Genomic DNA, 12,467 nt, shown 5'->3' on the forward strand with positions numbered 1-12,467 from the left:
CGAAACTTGAGTCAATTTAATATATATGTTGTTATCTTAATAATTAAAAAAAAATAAAAAATATTATTTTAAGATATTTTTTAAAGCTAAATCATATTTTTTATATATTTTCTAGTTTATCTTTGAACTCATTAAATCAATTAAATTATATTAAAATAACTTTAATAGGATTAATTAGAACTAGATAAAAAAATCAGATCACAAGACTCAATATTCACTTACTGAATCAGATTTAATAATAATTTAAAATAATTTCTTAGAAGCTAGAATTTATTTTAAAGTTGAAAATCTTTTTGATCCAAGCTCTGTTGGGCCACTAGTTAAGATCTATTACTATTTATATTTAAACCCAACTAGTTTTGAAATAATAGGATTGTTTGCAGAACTTGTCTCAAGTCAAATACATGTGCAGATTAAGGAGTTAGCTCGAAGATGAGGATTTACCGTTTGTGTTCGTGGGTAATTGACCATTATCATCAAATCGTGTTCTTCCTCTTGGATTTGAGTTTTTATAAATATACATTAAGTTTAATATTACCATCTTTATGTTTATTTTGTAACGATTTCAACTTTATTTTGAGCGCTTCGAATTTGAAACCTGCAGAAAAAAATTCACGAACATTATATGTATATATTTCTTGGTCTACCTATCCACATGATGGTTAAAAATTCACGAACATTATATATATATATATATATATATATATATATATATATATCAAAAAAGAAGAAAAAAGAAGAAAAAAAGAAAGAAGAGAGCATTGTTTCGTGTTCTTGGAACCCCTAATATTGAAACAAAAAATAAAACTAAGGAGAAAGAGAGGTAGGAAAAATGGTTGGGAAGGCATATAGGAACATAAAGAAGAGTTGCTTTTCTACTTTCTAGTCTTGAGTTTAGGCATTAAAAGCATGTGGCCTACCGAACAAAACCTTTCCTCACTATATAGGCAAGCTTTTGGTTTATTACGGTTGATTCACTTAACATTGCAGATTTTGATTCACAAGGTATTAGCTAGAAATAGATAAAGTGCTTCTGGTTTTTTGCATGGTATATGAATATGGAAACCAAGAGAGAGGAAGAGATAGAGGACATGTCATCACTGTCCCCTCCAACAATGGGGTCTATGCAGATTGCAGGGAGCAACGGGTTTGGCCACAGCATAGACTTCATGTCTGAAGCCTACCTTAGAAATAGGTATTCTGGGATTGATATTGAGGAAGATTGCTTGGCTATGAATAAAGATCGCCCTCTTCCAATATTTCTCAAGGTGATCAATGCTCAATCTCTTCTTTCTCATCTTGTTTATTTGTTTATGGTTGTCTTGTAAGGTTTTTTTATTATTATTCTCTTAAGAACGCATGATCAGCTTCTTATTGACAACAATCTTTAGTTTCCAAGCCCTAGCTAGTCAATATGGCAAGATAACTATAGATAAATCGAGTCATGGTTGTGCTAAATCTATGCATTGCAGTTTGAAGATGTGGAGTATAAGGTGAGGAATAGCGAAGCTTCCTCTGCCAACCCAGTGAAGGCAGTGGTTTCAAAGGTAGCCTCACAGCTCAACTTGGATCACGATAACTACAAGATGATTTTGAAGGGTGTAACAGGAAGTGTTTGCCCTGGTGAAATCCTCGCCTTGATGGGTCCTTCTGGTAGTGGTAAGACAACCTTGTTAAAGATAATAGGAGGAAGATTGAGTGAAAATGTTAAAGGGAGAATAACATACGATGACATTGCTTATAATGCAGTCATTAAGAGAAGGTTAGCCACCATTAAAGAGAGCTTAATTTTGTCTCGTTCATGGGTGATTGAATAAGTCGTTTTTATCTGTCAATGTTCTCCCTTGGAAGTTAATTATCTGTGCACAGGATTGGATTTGTGACTCAAGATGATGTGCTATTACCACAACTCACAGTGGAAGAAACTTTAGTCTTTGCTGCCTTCTTACGACTTCCAGGAAACATGAGCCGGCAACAGAAGTATGCCAGAGTTGAGATGATTATAAAGGAGCTAGGCATCGAAAGGTAATACATGGCACTTAATCAGGACAACAGGTAGTTGTGTACTCTAAATGAAAACTTTGTAAGAAGCTTCTTTCATGGTCACAGATGTCGTCACTCAAGAGTTGGAGGGGGATTTGTTAAGGGGATATCTGGAGGAGAAAGAAAAAGAACCAGCATTGGTTATGAAATTCTCGTCGACCCTTCATTACTGTTACTTGATGAACCAACTTCAGGCCTTGATTCCACATCAGCCAATAGACTCCTTCAAATCCTTCAAGGGCTAGCTAAGGTGCGAAAGTAGATGTATTACATTTAGCAAAACTCTTTTAAGGTATGTGAAAAAGTCATGAAAAGCATATGTTTGGTGGTCTACAGGCAGGACGGACAATAATTACTACAATCCACCAGCCTTCGAGCAGAATATTCCACATGTTTGACAAGCTTCTCCTGATATCAGAAGGCTACCCTGTGTACTATGGGAAGGCTAGAGAATCTATGGAATATTTTTCTTGTTTGAGATTCATTCCGGAGATAGCGATGAACCCTGCAGAGTTCTTGCTGGATTTAGCAACCGGGCAAGTGAACGACATAAGTGTGCCTGAAGATCTATCAGCACCACATGGAGTCCTTGATTCTGAAAAGGCAGTAATCAAAGTAATTAATAGCTCTTGATTTAATTATCTCTTCTCTCTGACCATTTTTTCTTATACATGAACCTCTAATTAAGATTAGCTTCTTCTGCGCATGCTGCATTCAGTACCTTCATCTGAAATACAAAACTCAGCTGGAGCCAAAAGAAAAGGAAGAGAATCACCAGAGCAAAAGGGTACCCGAGCCTCTTCAATTGGCGATCCAAGTAAAAAGGGATTGGACACTTAGTTGGTGGGAGCAGTTCATCATAATGTACAAGAGAACATTTAGAGAGAGGTGTAGAGATTATTTCGATAAGCTGAGGCTCGTCCAGGCACTAGGAGTAGCAGTTTTGCTAGGCCTTCTTTGGTGGAAATCAAAAACTGGAACTGAGGCTCAATTAAGGGACCAGGTTAATTGATTTCCATGAAACATTTTACGCAATTACAATTAGAATCAAACTAAAATATTCGAGATAGTTTAATGTTCCTGTAATTGCAGGTTGGTTTAATGTTCTACATCTGCATTTTCTGGACATCATCATCAATATTCGGAGCAGTATATGTCTTTCCATTCGAGAAGATCTATTTGGTGAAAGAAAGGAAAGCAGACATGTACAGACTAAGTGTATACTATGTCTGCAGCACTCTGAGTGACATGGTAGCTCATGTTTTCTATCCAACATTTTTCATGGTCATAGTGTACTTCATGGCAGGGTTCAAGAGAACAGTCCCTTGCTTCTTCTTCACACTGTTCGTCATGCTATTGATAGTCATCACAAGCCAAGTAAGTAGAAACAAATAATATTCACACACATACATGCAAATATCTATACGAGCACCAAGTAATTGATGTATTTCTGTGTGATAAAAAGGGAGTGGGAGAGCTATGTGGAGCTGCAAGTTTGAGTATCAAAAGAGCTGGGATGTTTGCTTCTTTGATATTAATGTTGTTTCTTCTTACTGGAGGTTACTACGTCCAGGTAATTTCCTAATCTCAAGGGTTTGATCTGCATTCATCGTCATGTGTTCCTGAGACTAGCTAAAGGGTTGCGTTTTCTCCTCGCAGCACATTCCGAAATTCATGCAGTGGATGAAGTTCTTGTCTTTCATGTTCTACGGGTTTAGGCTTTTGTTAAAAGTGCAGTATGATGGTGATGAATTATACGAGTGCGAGAGCGAAGGAGGGTGTCGGCCTCTGCAGAGCTCACCTTCATTTGACATGGTTAACCTGAAAGGTGGCTTGCAGGAAGTCTGGGTGCTGCTAGCCATGGCTCTTGGATACCGGCTAATTGCTTATTTTTGCCTCCGCAGGAGGATTAATTTATGTCATCTTTGAATTGGATCCATGATTCCAACCTTTTTATTTACTAAAAGTGTGTTGCATTTTCCATAATACTAAAACAATTCCTCTATTTATCCATGAAAGTTATTACATGTTTGGATCATCATTCATTATTTCTATTGTTGTTGTTGCTATTGTTCTTGGTATTATTATTATAGCATTCATTAATTATATCAACTTTTAATCAATTTGTTTATATTTAAGGTATCTTAAAATGCAGTTGTTTTTATACTTTATTTAGAAATATATCAAAATAAAAAATTATTATTATTATTATTATTATTATTAATAACATCAGCACATCAAAATGATTAAAAAATAAAAAAAAAATTAATTTGAAATAAAAAACTTCAAAACTTACAAAAATATAAAATTAACCACCGGCTATGAAATTAATCCTCGGATCACCCCACTACTCCTAATTAATTTTATCAAATATATTAAGAGTATGTTTGGCAGTTTGGTAGCGGTTGCTTTTCAAATAATTTTTCGTGCCGAAATGCATGCTAATGATTTTTTTTAATTTTTTAAAAATTATTTTTGACATCAGTACATCAAAACGATCCAAAACATATAAACCATATTAAATTTTAGCAAAATAAATTAAATTTTTTAGAAACACGGTTTGCACTACATCCCAAATGATTTCTAAAACATTTGCGTTTTCCATAAACAGTGAAGTGCTTTGTCTTTATTTTTCTTTTCTTTTTTTTGTAATAAAATTTTTTTTTAACAATGAAATTAGGTTTCAAATCATGGTAAAATTATCAAATTAAAAAACAAATGATTGAATTGTATAATATAGAAAAAAAATGGTTAATCATAAATTTATAATAATTTTTATTTTGATTTAAAAATTTATTTGGTTTAATTTTTAATTTTTAAATTTAAGAGAAAATAGAAAAACTAGAAAGTAATTTATTCTTAAAATTTTATTTTCCAGCCCTAAAAATAATTTATTTCTCGGAATCTTATTATCTGAACAAATTTTGTTCCTGAAATTCTATTTTTCCATTCCCAATACCAATTTATTTCTAGGAATTCTATCATCCCACCTTGAATGTAATTTATTTCTTGAAATATGTCCATCACAGAGTGTATTCGGCATTGATTGAGAAATCAGCATCCCCTGTTAGCTATCAAGATCAAAACAATCAAATCACAGGAGGTGACGCTGTAAACACACAGCCAGGAATCTGGGCTTGAATGCCTCTTTTCTTGGGTCATTGAATTGAACAGTCTAAGATCCTGCGTTGATTTGGAGAGGGAGAGAAGAAATCATGGAGAGTTTTTTCCATCCCTTGATCCTGATTGCGACGCTGACGGTGATGAAATTCATGCCCCTTTTAACCCTAACCCAAGCTCCTGTTCATCAGGGACAATGAGAGAGATGTGTTTGAAAAGATAAATTTTGCTTTCTTTTTTTCTAATTTTAAAAACCATGATGATGTAAAAGTAATTTTTTTCTAATATTCTTTTTAATCAATATTATTATATTAAAGTTTAGAAACTCGTCCAATTATACCTTGCTTTTAAAATAAGATTTGAACTTTTTTTTATGATAACATTGTTAATTAATTTATATATAAAAACAAGTATACAAATCTAATATGCATTTTTAAAAAAAATTATCCATCAATAATAAATAAATTTTGTTATTTTTCATGCTAGTCTTTTATATAATTTTTAAAAATTAATTATTTTATATTTTTTTATACTATTACATCATAATTATCACAAAATTATTTTTTAAATATTACCATAACATCTTATAATGTGATTAAAATTTCATTTACATCGGTCTACAAATCGAACTTTATACCTATAATAACATTTAATATAATTGTAAAAACAATAAAAAAATATTTAATTATGTACATGTTTATTATTCTTTTTCATTAAATAACTATAGAGCCTCCAAACCAAAAAAAAAAAAAATTTGATTTTTTGCCCAAATAAAAAACCTAAAAGCCAAGATTTTTGTGTTAGTTTGCTTTCCATTTTAGATTTCTATGGAAACACCAGCGTCATCCATGGCCCTCTCCCGCAGCCACACACTGACCAATGATAACCTTACTTCTCCCCACGACAATGGCCCAGGAGAAGAAAGAGGACAACAAAAAAAAAAAAAAAAAAAACCCTAAATTAGAATCGTGACCTGTCTTCTCCAAAAATCAATGTCTAAAAAATCCAATCCCCACCATGACAGATTTAGGGTTCTTTCCGAGTTAAAAAATAAACAATGTTTTTTCATTTAATAAATCATACTAGTTAAATAAAAAATACCTGTTTTGGGGGGGGGGGGGGAATGCAAGGAAATTAGACTAAAAAGTCGTATTTTTTTCCTTAATTTAAATTATTTGGAATTTTTTAAATATTTATTTACTAAAAATAGGTTTTGAGAAACGCACCGAACAGCCACGGGTGTGCTGCTCGCGATCCATGCATAAACACAAACTGGCTTCCAATCATTTCATCAAACCAGACACCACAATTTATCCGCACTCTCTCTCTCCCCTGACTTCAAAGCTTAACTGCATCTATACCCTACCTGTCGACATCCCACTGGCCCTCCCTGTCTTGAACTCACTTTCTCCTGTCCCTCTCCTCTCTCAAGCTCAAAGCAGAATAATATCCAAACCCATCCGCATCTGCAGAAGAATATTTGGCCATCCCTCTCTCTCTCCGTAGAAATTTGAAATCGGAAAAGATGGAATTGGTACCATACACGGACCCAAATTCCAAACAAGATTCTCTTCCATGGCAAGACATGTTTAGATCCGCCTCATACCGTAAACCCTCCACAACCCCACCCCCACCCTCGCCCCCACAGCCTAACGCGCCACCCCACGCGCCCAATGACCACCATCACCATAACAATAAAACTAGTGCCGCTACCTTCTCAGCCTCAGGTGATCCCCAGGTACGCCTTGCTCTTTACATAGCCATGGCCCATGCTGGTCTTGCCTTCGCTATCTTCATTCTTTATTTCGTATGCAAGCTTTTGCAAGCGTACTTGAGGCCTATTCAGTGGGCTATTTTGTGTTCTATTCCTTTAAGAGGGATACAACAGACCCTTGTTGCTTTTTGGACTGAGCCTCTCCAGTTAGGTCTCACTGAGACTGTTCTTGCGGTTCCTGTTTCTATTTTTACGGTTTTTGTAGGCACCCTTGTTGATATTAAGGAGGTCTGTTTAAGGGTTTTTCTTAAAAAGTCAAAAGGAGACAGTTCTAGGAGACATAGGAGTGGTTTTTCTAAGTTATTAAGGTGGTTGCTGTCATTTGGTGTCTTTGTGATTTCTTATGAGAGGATTGGTGGTTTGGGCTCACTCTTGATTCTTGCTTCAGGCTTCTTGTGCAGTACCAAAACTGTAAATTCTACATTTTCCACTGTCTCTTCTCTTAGGAATTATAGTTTTAGGCGTAGTTCAATTACCCCATTTTTCACAAGAGGTGTGTTGAAGAGGTTGAAAACCATTGTGGCAATCGGATTGATTGTTGGTATGATTGTGGGGTCTTTGGCTGGATTGATATTCTTCTCTTACAAGATTGCTGTTGAAGGGAAAGACGCCGTCATCTCATTGAAATCACATGTGGAAGAGAGTAATTATGCAGAGAAGCTCGGCATCAAGCAGTGGATGGACGAGAATGATGTTCCTGGAATGGTAGATAAATACACCACAACATTCTATGAAACAGTGTCTGACCAGATAGATAGTTTAGCAATGCAGTATAATATGACTGAGTTTGTAACTGGGATTAGGCATTTTGTTATTAGTCCTCCAGCTAATACTTCTCAGCAATCAGTGGCGTTGATGAGCCCATCTCCTTATACAGAGAAGATGTTGAGCTTAAGGAAGAAAGTTCGCAATCATGAATGGGGAGAAATCTATACAGAACTGGATGCAATCTTTAGGGAACTGATATTTACGCGAGAAGATCTAGTTGAAAAGGCAAAGGGGTATGCTGTTCAAGGGATGGAGGTGTCACAGCGTGTATTTGCTAGTAGTGCATCTGTTTTGGGTGGTGGCGCTAAGCTCATGCTGTCCATTGGAAACTCCATCATTTCTGGAGCAGCAGAGGTTTTCAATTTTGTATCTCAATCAGTGATATTCTTCTGGGTTTTGTATTACCTAATTACATCAGAGTCTGGTGGGGTGACTGAACAATTGATGGGTATGCTTCCAATTCCAAAACCAGCTAGGATTAGATGTGTTGAGGTTCTCGACAAGGCAATTTCTGGAGTTCTCCTGGCTACTGCAGAGATTGCATTCTTTCAGGGATGTCTTACATGGCTTTTGTTTAGACTGTATGATATACACTTCTTGTATGTGTCGACCATACTTGCAATTTTCAGCCCCCTGTTTCCTATATTTCCACCTATGTTTGCAACAATTCCAGCTGCTGTGCAACTGGTGATGGAAGGGAGATACATACTGGCTGTTAGCCTGTCCATCATTCACATTGTGCTCATGGATTATGGTGCAACTGAAATTCAGGAGGATATACCTGGTTATAATGAATATCTTACTGGGCTTAGCATCATTGGTGGAATGACACTGTTCCCCTCTGCAATAGAGGTAACTAACACGTCTTATTTCCCATCACCTATCTATGATCATGGTTTCTCCTCAGTTGTTGTTTTGCAATTCTTGTGTGCTTGTTTCTACTTCCTTAAAACAGATTGGCGGTTTGACTGACTCCTAAAGTCACATCATGCTTAAGGAGATTACCTAAAGTTTAACCTGTATGATAGTTATTGGCTATTTTGGGTATTGATAGAGTTTCACTTTCTGATGAAGCCAATGATTTGGTTTGGAAACGGTGTTATGTGCAGCATTCTGTATTTTCTTACGGTTGAGTCAGTTTCTTGCTATGATAATTCAGTCCTGTCCATAGAGATTGGAAAGAGTTTCAAACTATCACCAAAGCATTTTTTTTGTGCTGAACACGAGAAGCTTTAGGTTTATAATAAATGTATACTGCAGTTTTTAAGAGAACAGGAGTCGAATTACCTCTCCTGGTTGCGGAGCCAAAATAAAACTTCATTGGTATAATTTGGTGTGATTTAGGACAGATTTGAGATGTCTGCTCTACAAAGGATTTGTGGACAGCTAGGGTTTATTGTTTGTGGAATTAGAGTAGAATAGGGCTTGTCAAGGAAGAGATAAGGAGAAATTAGTCTTGTGAACAGTAACTCGCAGCACTGTAGCAGGAAAACAGTAAACACAAGAAAGAAGAGAAAGTAGAAGAACAAGAGAACAGAGAAGAAACCTTAGGCACTAAACCTTCAAAATAACTCTAAAACTCAATTTATTTCACAACTCAACTTTGCTGAAAAATTAAACATAGCATCCCTGTTTTTAGAGATTAAGACTCCCTAAAAGAGTAGACTAGGATAACTAATCCTTGTTTGACTGGGAAATAAACTAAACAGGAATAAATTTTTAAAGACTAAGACTCCAAATTCCTACATAGACTGGACCTTCACGTAATAATTCTGAAAATTGCTAAAATACAGCTGATTTGCAGAGCATGTTGAAATTACAATTCCTGTCCCTGCTTACGAAATAAATCAAAGAATCTAAACCCCAAACATAGAAATCTACCAAGGACCACATATTTTTTCGACCAAAAAGACTTCTTGCATGATGAAGAATCACTTAATGTAGCTTTGGGTTTCCAGAGTGGAGAATGTTTCTGTAAGTATAACATAGCCACTCCATCAGAGTAATTTCAGGGGATTGTTGAGTGGTTGGACATCTTGTTTTGTTGGCCTTCCTTGAAACTATGCTGTGCTTGAGTAATGCGAGCCTGCACTTTTCAGAGATTAGTTAGGTGCTAAAGCAAGCTCAACTTACAGACCTTTCTTGATTTTTGAGGTGTTTTGATGACCCCTGCCTAGGTAGGGTAAACATTTTATACATAGATATTTGTCTTCAGTTTACCCTGCTAAGTATTTTCTTCAGATGAACTCAAGTAGTTATGAAGCTATTATGCATTTCTTGATTTTCGATCTTGTTTTTTTCTGTTAGCTGTTACAATTTATTGATATATCATTCAACAGGGAGCAATCATGGGCCCGTTGATAACAACTGTTGTAATCGGTCTCAAGGATTTATACGTCGAATTTGTGCTAGAAGAGCCAAAGAAAACCAGTTAGCAGGACACGGTTCGAGACTCTGCCCGAATGGGACTCTGGTGAAATCGTAGTTTGTGAGTTACTTAGGGAAGCACATATTCCTTTTCCAATTTGTTCACAGTGCCTTTCTCTGCCTGCACGGTGTGTTTGTTAGACTGCAAAGGTTTCTTCTTCTTCTTCTTCTTTCTCCTGTTGCTGTCATGATGTAATGGCTTCTCTTTTATAGTTTATTGGTTGCTGGCAGCTCGATAAAATTTGAAATTGTATATTTCCCTGTATTTATTTTTGTAAGAAGGTGAGTCCCATGTATTGAACATATATGAGTAATTCATGTGTAACATTCTTTGTTTTATTTAAAAATTGTTTAGGCATAGAACGTGCCCCTCATCTCCTTACCTTCTGGGAGCAGCCATACAGGTTATTTGTTTGTAAGGACTTACTATCCAGCGTCACCTTCAAGTCACTTGTTCATAGGAGAGAAAGAACAGACCCTAGTTCCACCTGGGCTTAAAGCCTGAGCACATAGGCTTAACTAGCTATGTAAAAATAAATGTGCAAGTGTTTACATGTTTTTTTATACAACCTAAAATGGAAAACTTATGCATAAATTTAATTAAAATTTAATTAATTAAATAAATTGAAAAACAGCAATATCAAACTAATCTATAAAACTTGTGACTTGAATTATAAAAGTATGATAATTCTTTAAAAAACAAAATATAATAAATTAGGAGGTTAAATTTTCAATAAGTAAAAGTGTTAAAATGATGAAAAATATAGAAAAAATAATTAAAAAAACAAAATAAAAAAGCTTTATTTAACTTGAGTAAACATGCTAAGCCTATAAACCGAATCTAAGAATAGGATTATCCTATATAGAAAAAAAATTTTAAAAAATGAAACTCAACTCTCAATCAATCTATTGTTAAAGGATAAAATAAAAAATATACTTTTTTAAAAAATAATCTAAGTCATCTTGGGTTAACTCAGCAAATCTACGACCTGATTTATGAGATCAAGATAAGTTAATAGAAACAAATAAAAAAAAATCACAAAGCCCAATTACCAACTAATTAAACTTGTGACCCGAGTTATGCAAACGAAATTACCTTATAGAAAGCAAATAAAAAATAATTATGATTCTCGGCTTTAAACCAACTCATTGTTAAAGGACAAAATCAGAAAATAAACAATATAAAAAAAATAAACCCGATTTAACTCAAGTTACCTGGAAAACTTGCAACTTAGGTTATGAGACCAGGATAATTTAATGGAAATAAAAAAAAATCACAAAGCCCAAATCCAAATCAACTAAATATTAAAGACCAAAATTCAAATTAAAAAATATCAAAAAAAAGCCTCGAGTCAACCGGGACTAACTCTTTAAACCCGCGACATATGTCATGAGACTAGTATAACCCTTTAGAAAGCATATTTAAAAGAATTATGAAGCTCAATTCCCAAATCAACCCAGTGTTGCAAGGTGTAACTAAAAAAAAATCTGATTCTAAAAGAAAATGAAAAAAGCCCCAAGTAAACCTGGGCCAACCTGTTAAGCTCATAACTAAGTTATGAGACCGAGATAACAAAAAAATAACAAATTGGTGAAGCCCAATCCCTAACCTTTAAAGGATAAATTGAAAAAAAAAAACTAAGAAATGGTTAAAAAAACCGAAGTTAACTTGAGGCTAACATTTCAATCTCACGACTCGTGTCATGAGGTTAGGATTACCCCATAGATGACAAATCAAAAAAAATCATGGATTTAACTTCTCAATCAACCCATTAATGAGGGATGAAATTGTAAGAAAAAATTAAATTAAAAAAATCTAAAACAAAACAAATAGCAATAAAAAAATGATTAAATTTGATATAAAAATAAAATGACAAGACTTTTTGTTATTTCATAGATAATGATCTAGAAACCAAAGAGAGGAGAGGAGAGAAATAAGAAAGAGAAGGAAAAAAAGAAAATGTAATGTTATGAGACCATTATAACATTGTATGAAGTAAATCAAAATAAATTATGAAGGTTGATTTATAATCAATTCAATTTTGAATGATAAAATTAAAAAAAATAAGATAAAAAAACAAATGACTCATGTCAACCTGAGTTAAGTTAATAAACTTGCGATCTTAGTCATGAGATTAAGATGACTCCATGGAAAAAAAAAACATGAAGCTTCACTATTAACATATCTAATGTTGAAAGTTGAAATCAAGAAAAAATATTAAATCCATGAGACTATTATATAATACAACAAAAAGAAAATAAAAAATAATTAGGTAACATGATTCACAAAAAAAAATATTAAAGTATGAAATTGAAAGAAAAAAAAAGATTGGTT

At 34.3% G+C, this 12,467-nt stretch overlaps 2 protein-coding genes across 2 annotated transcripts; both read left to right on the forward strand.

Moving 5' to 3' along the window:
* Window positions 1–1,058: 1,058 nt before the first annotated feature.
* On the forward strand, window positions 1,059–4,091 carry LOC133692012 (ABC transporter G family member 26). The gene is made up of 9 exons (XM_062112658.1): window positions 1,059–1,268; window positions 1,473–1,762; window positions 1,870–2,025; window positions 2,110–2,293; window positions 2,380–2,658; window positions 2,840–3,046; window positions 3,136–3,420; window positions 3,509–3,616; window positions 3,703–4,091. The coding sequence occupies exons 1-9, from the start codon at window positions 1,059–1,061 to the stop codon at window positions 3,970–3,972; spliced, it is 1,989 nt and encodes a 662-aa protein (XP_061968642.1). The 3' UTR covers window positions 3,973–4,091.
* A 2,327-nt stretch (window positions 4,092–6,418) lies between these two features.
* Window positions 6,419–10,479, forward strand: LOC133668829 (uncharacterized). The gene is made up of 2 exons (XM_062088848.1): window positions 6,419–8,557; window positions 10,045–10,479. The coding sequence occupies exons 1-2, from the start codon at window positions 6,689–6,691 to the stop codon at window positions 10,138–10,140; spliced, it is 1,965 nt and encodes a 654-aa protein (XP_061944832.1). The 5' UTR covers window positions 6,419–6,688; the 3' UTR covers window positions 10,141–10,479.
* The last annotated feature ends 1,988 nt before the right edge of the window (window positions 10,480–12,467 follow it).

This window comes from Populus nigra, chromosome 1 (assembly GCF_951802175.1).
Source record: "Populus nigra chromosome 1, ddPopNigr1.1, whole genome shotgun sequence".
Lineage (NCBI taxonomy): Eukaryota > Viridiplantae > Streptophyta > Magnoliopsida > Malpighiales > Salicaceae > Populus > Populus nigra.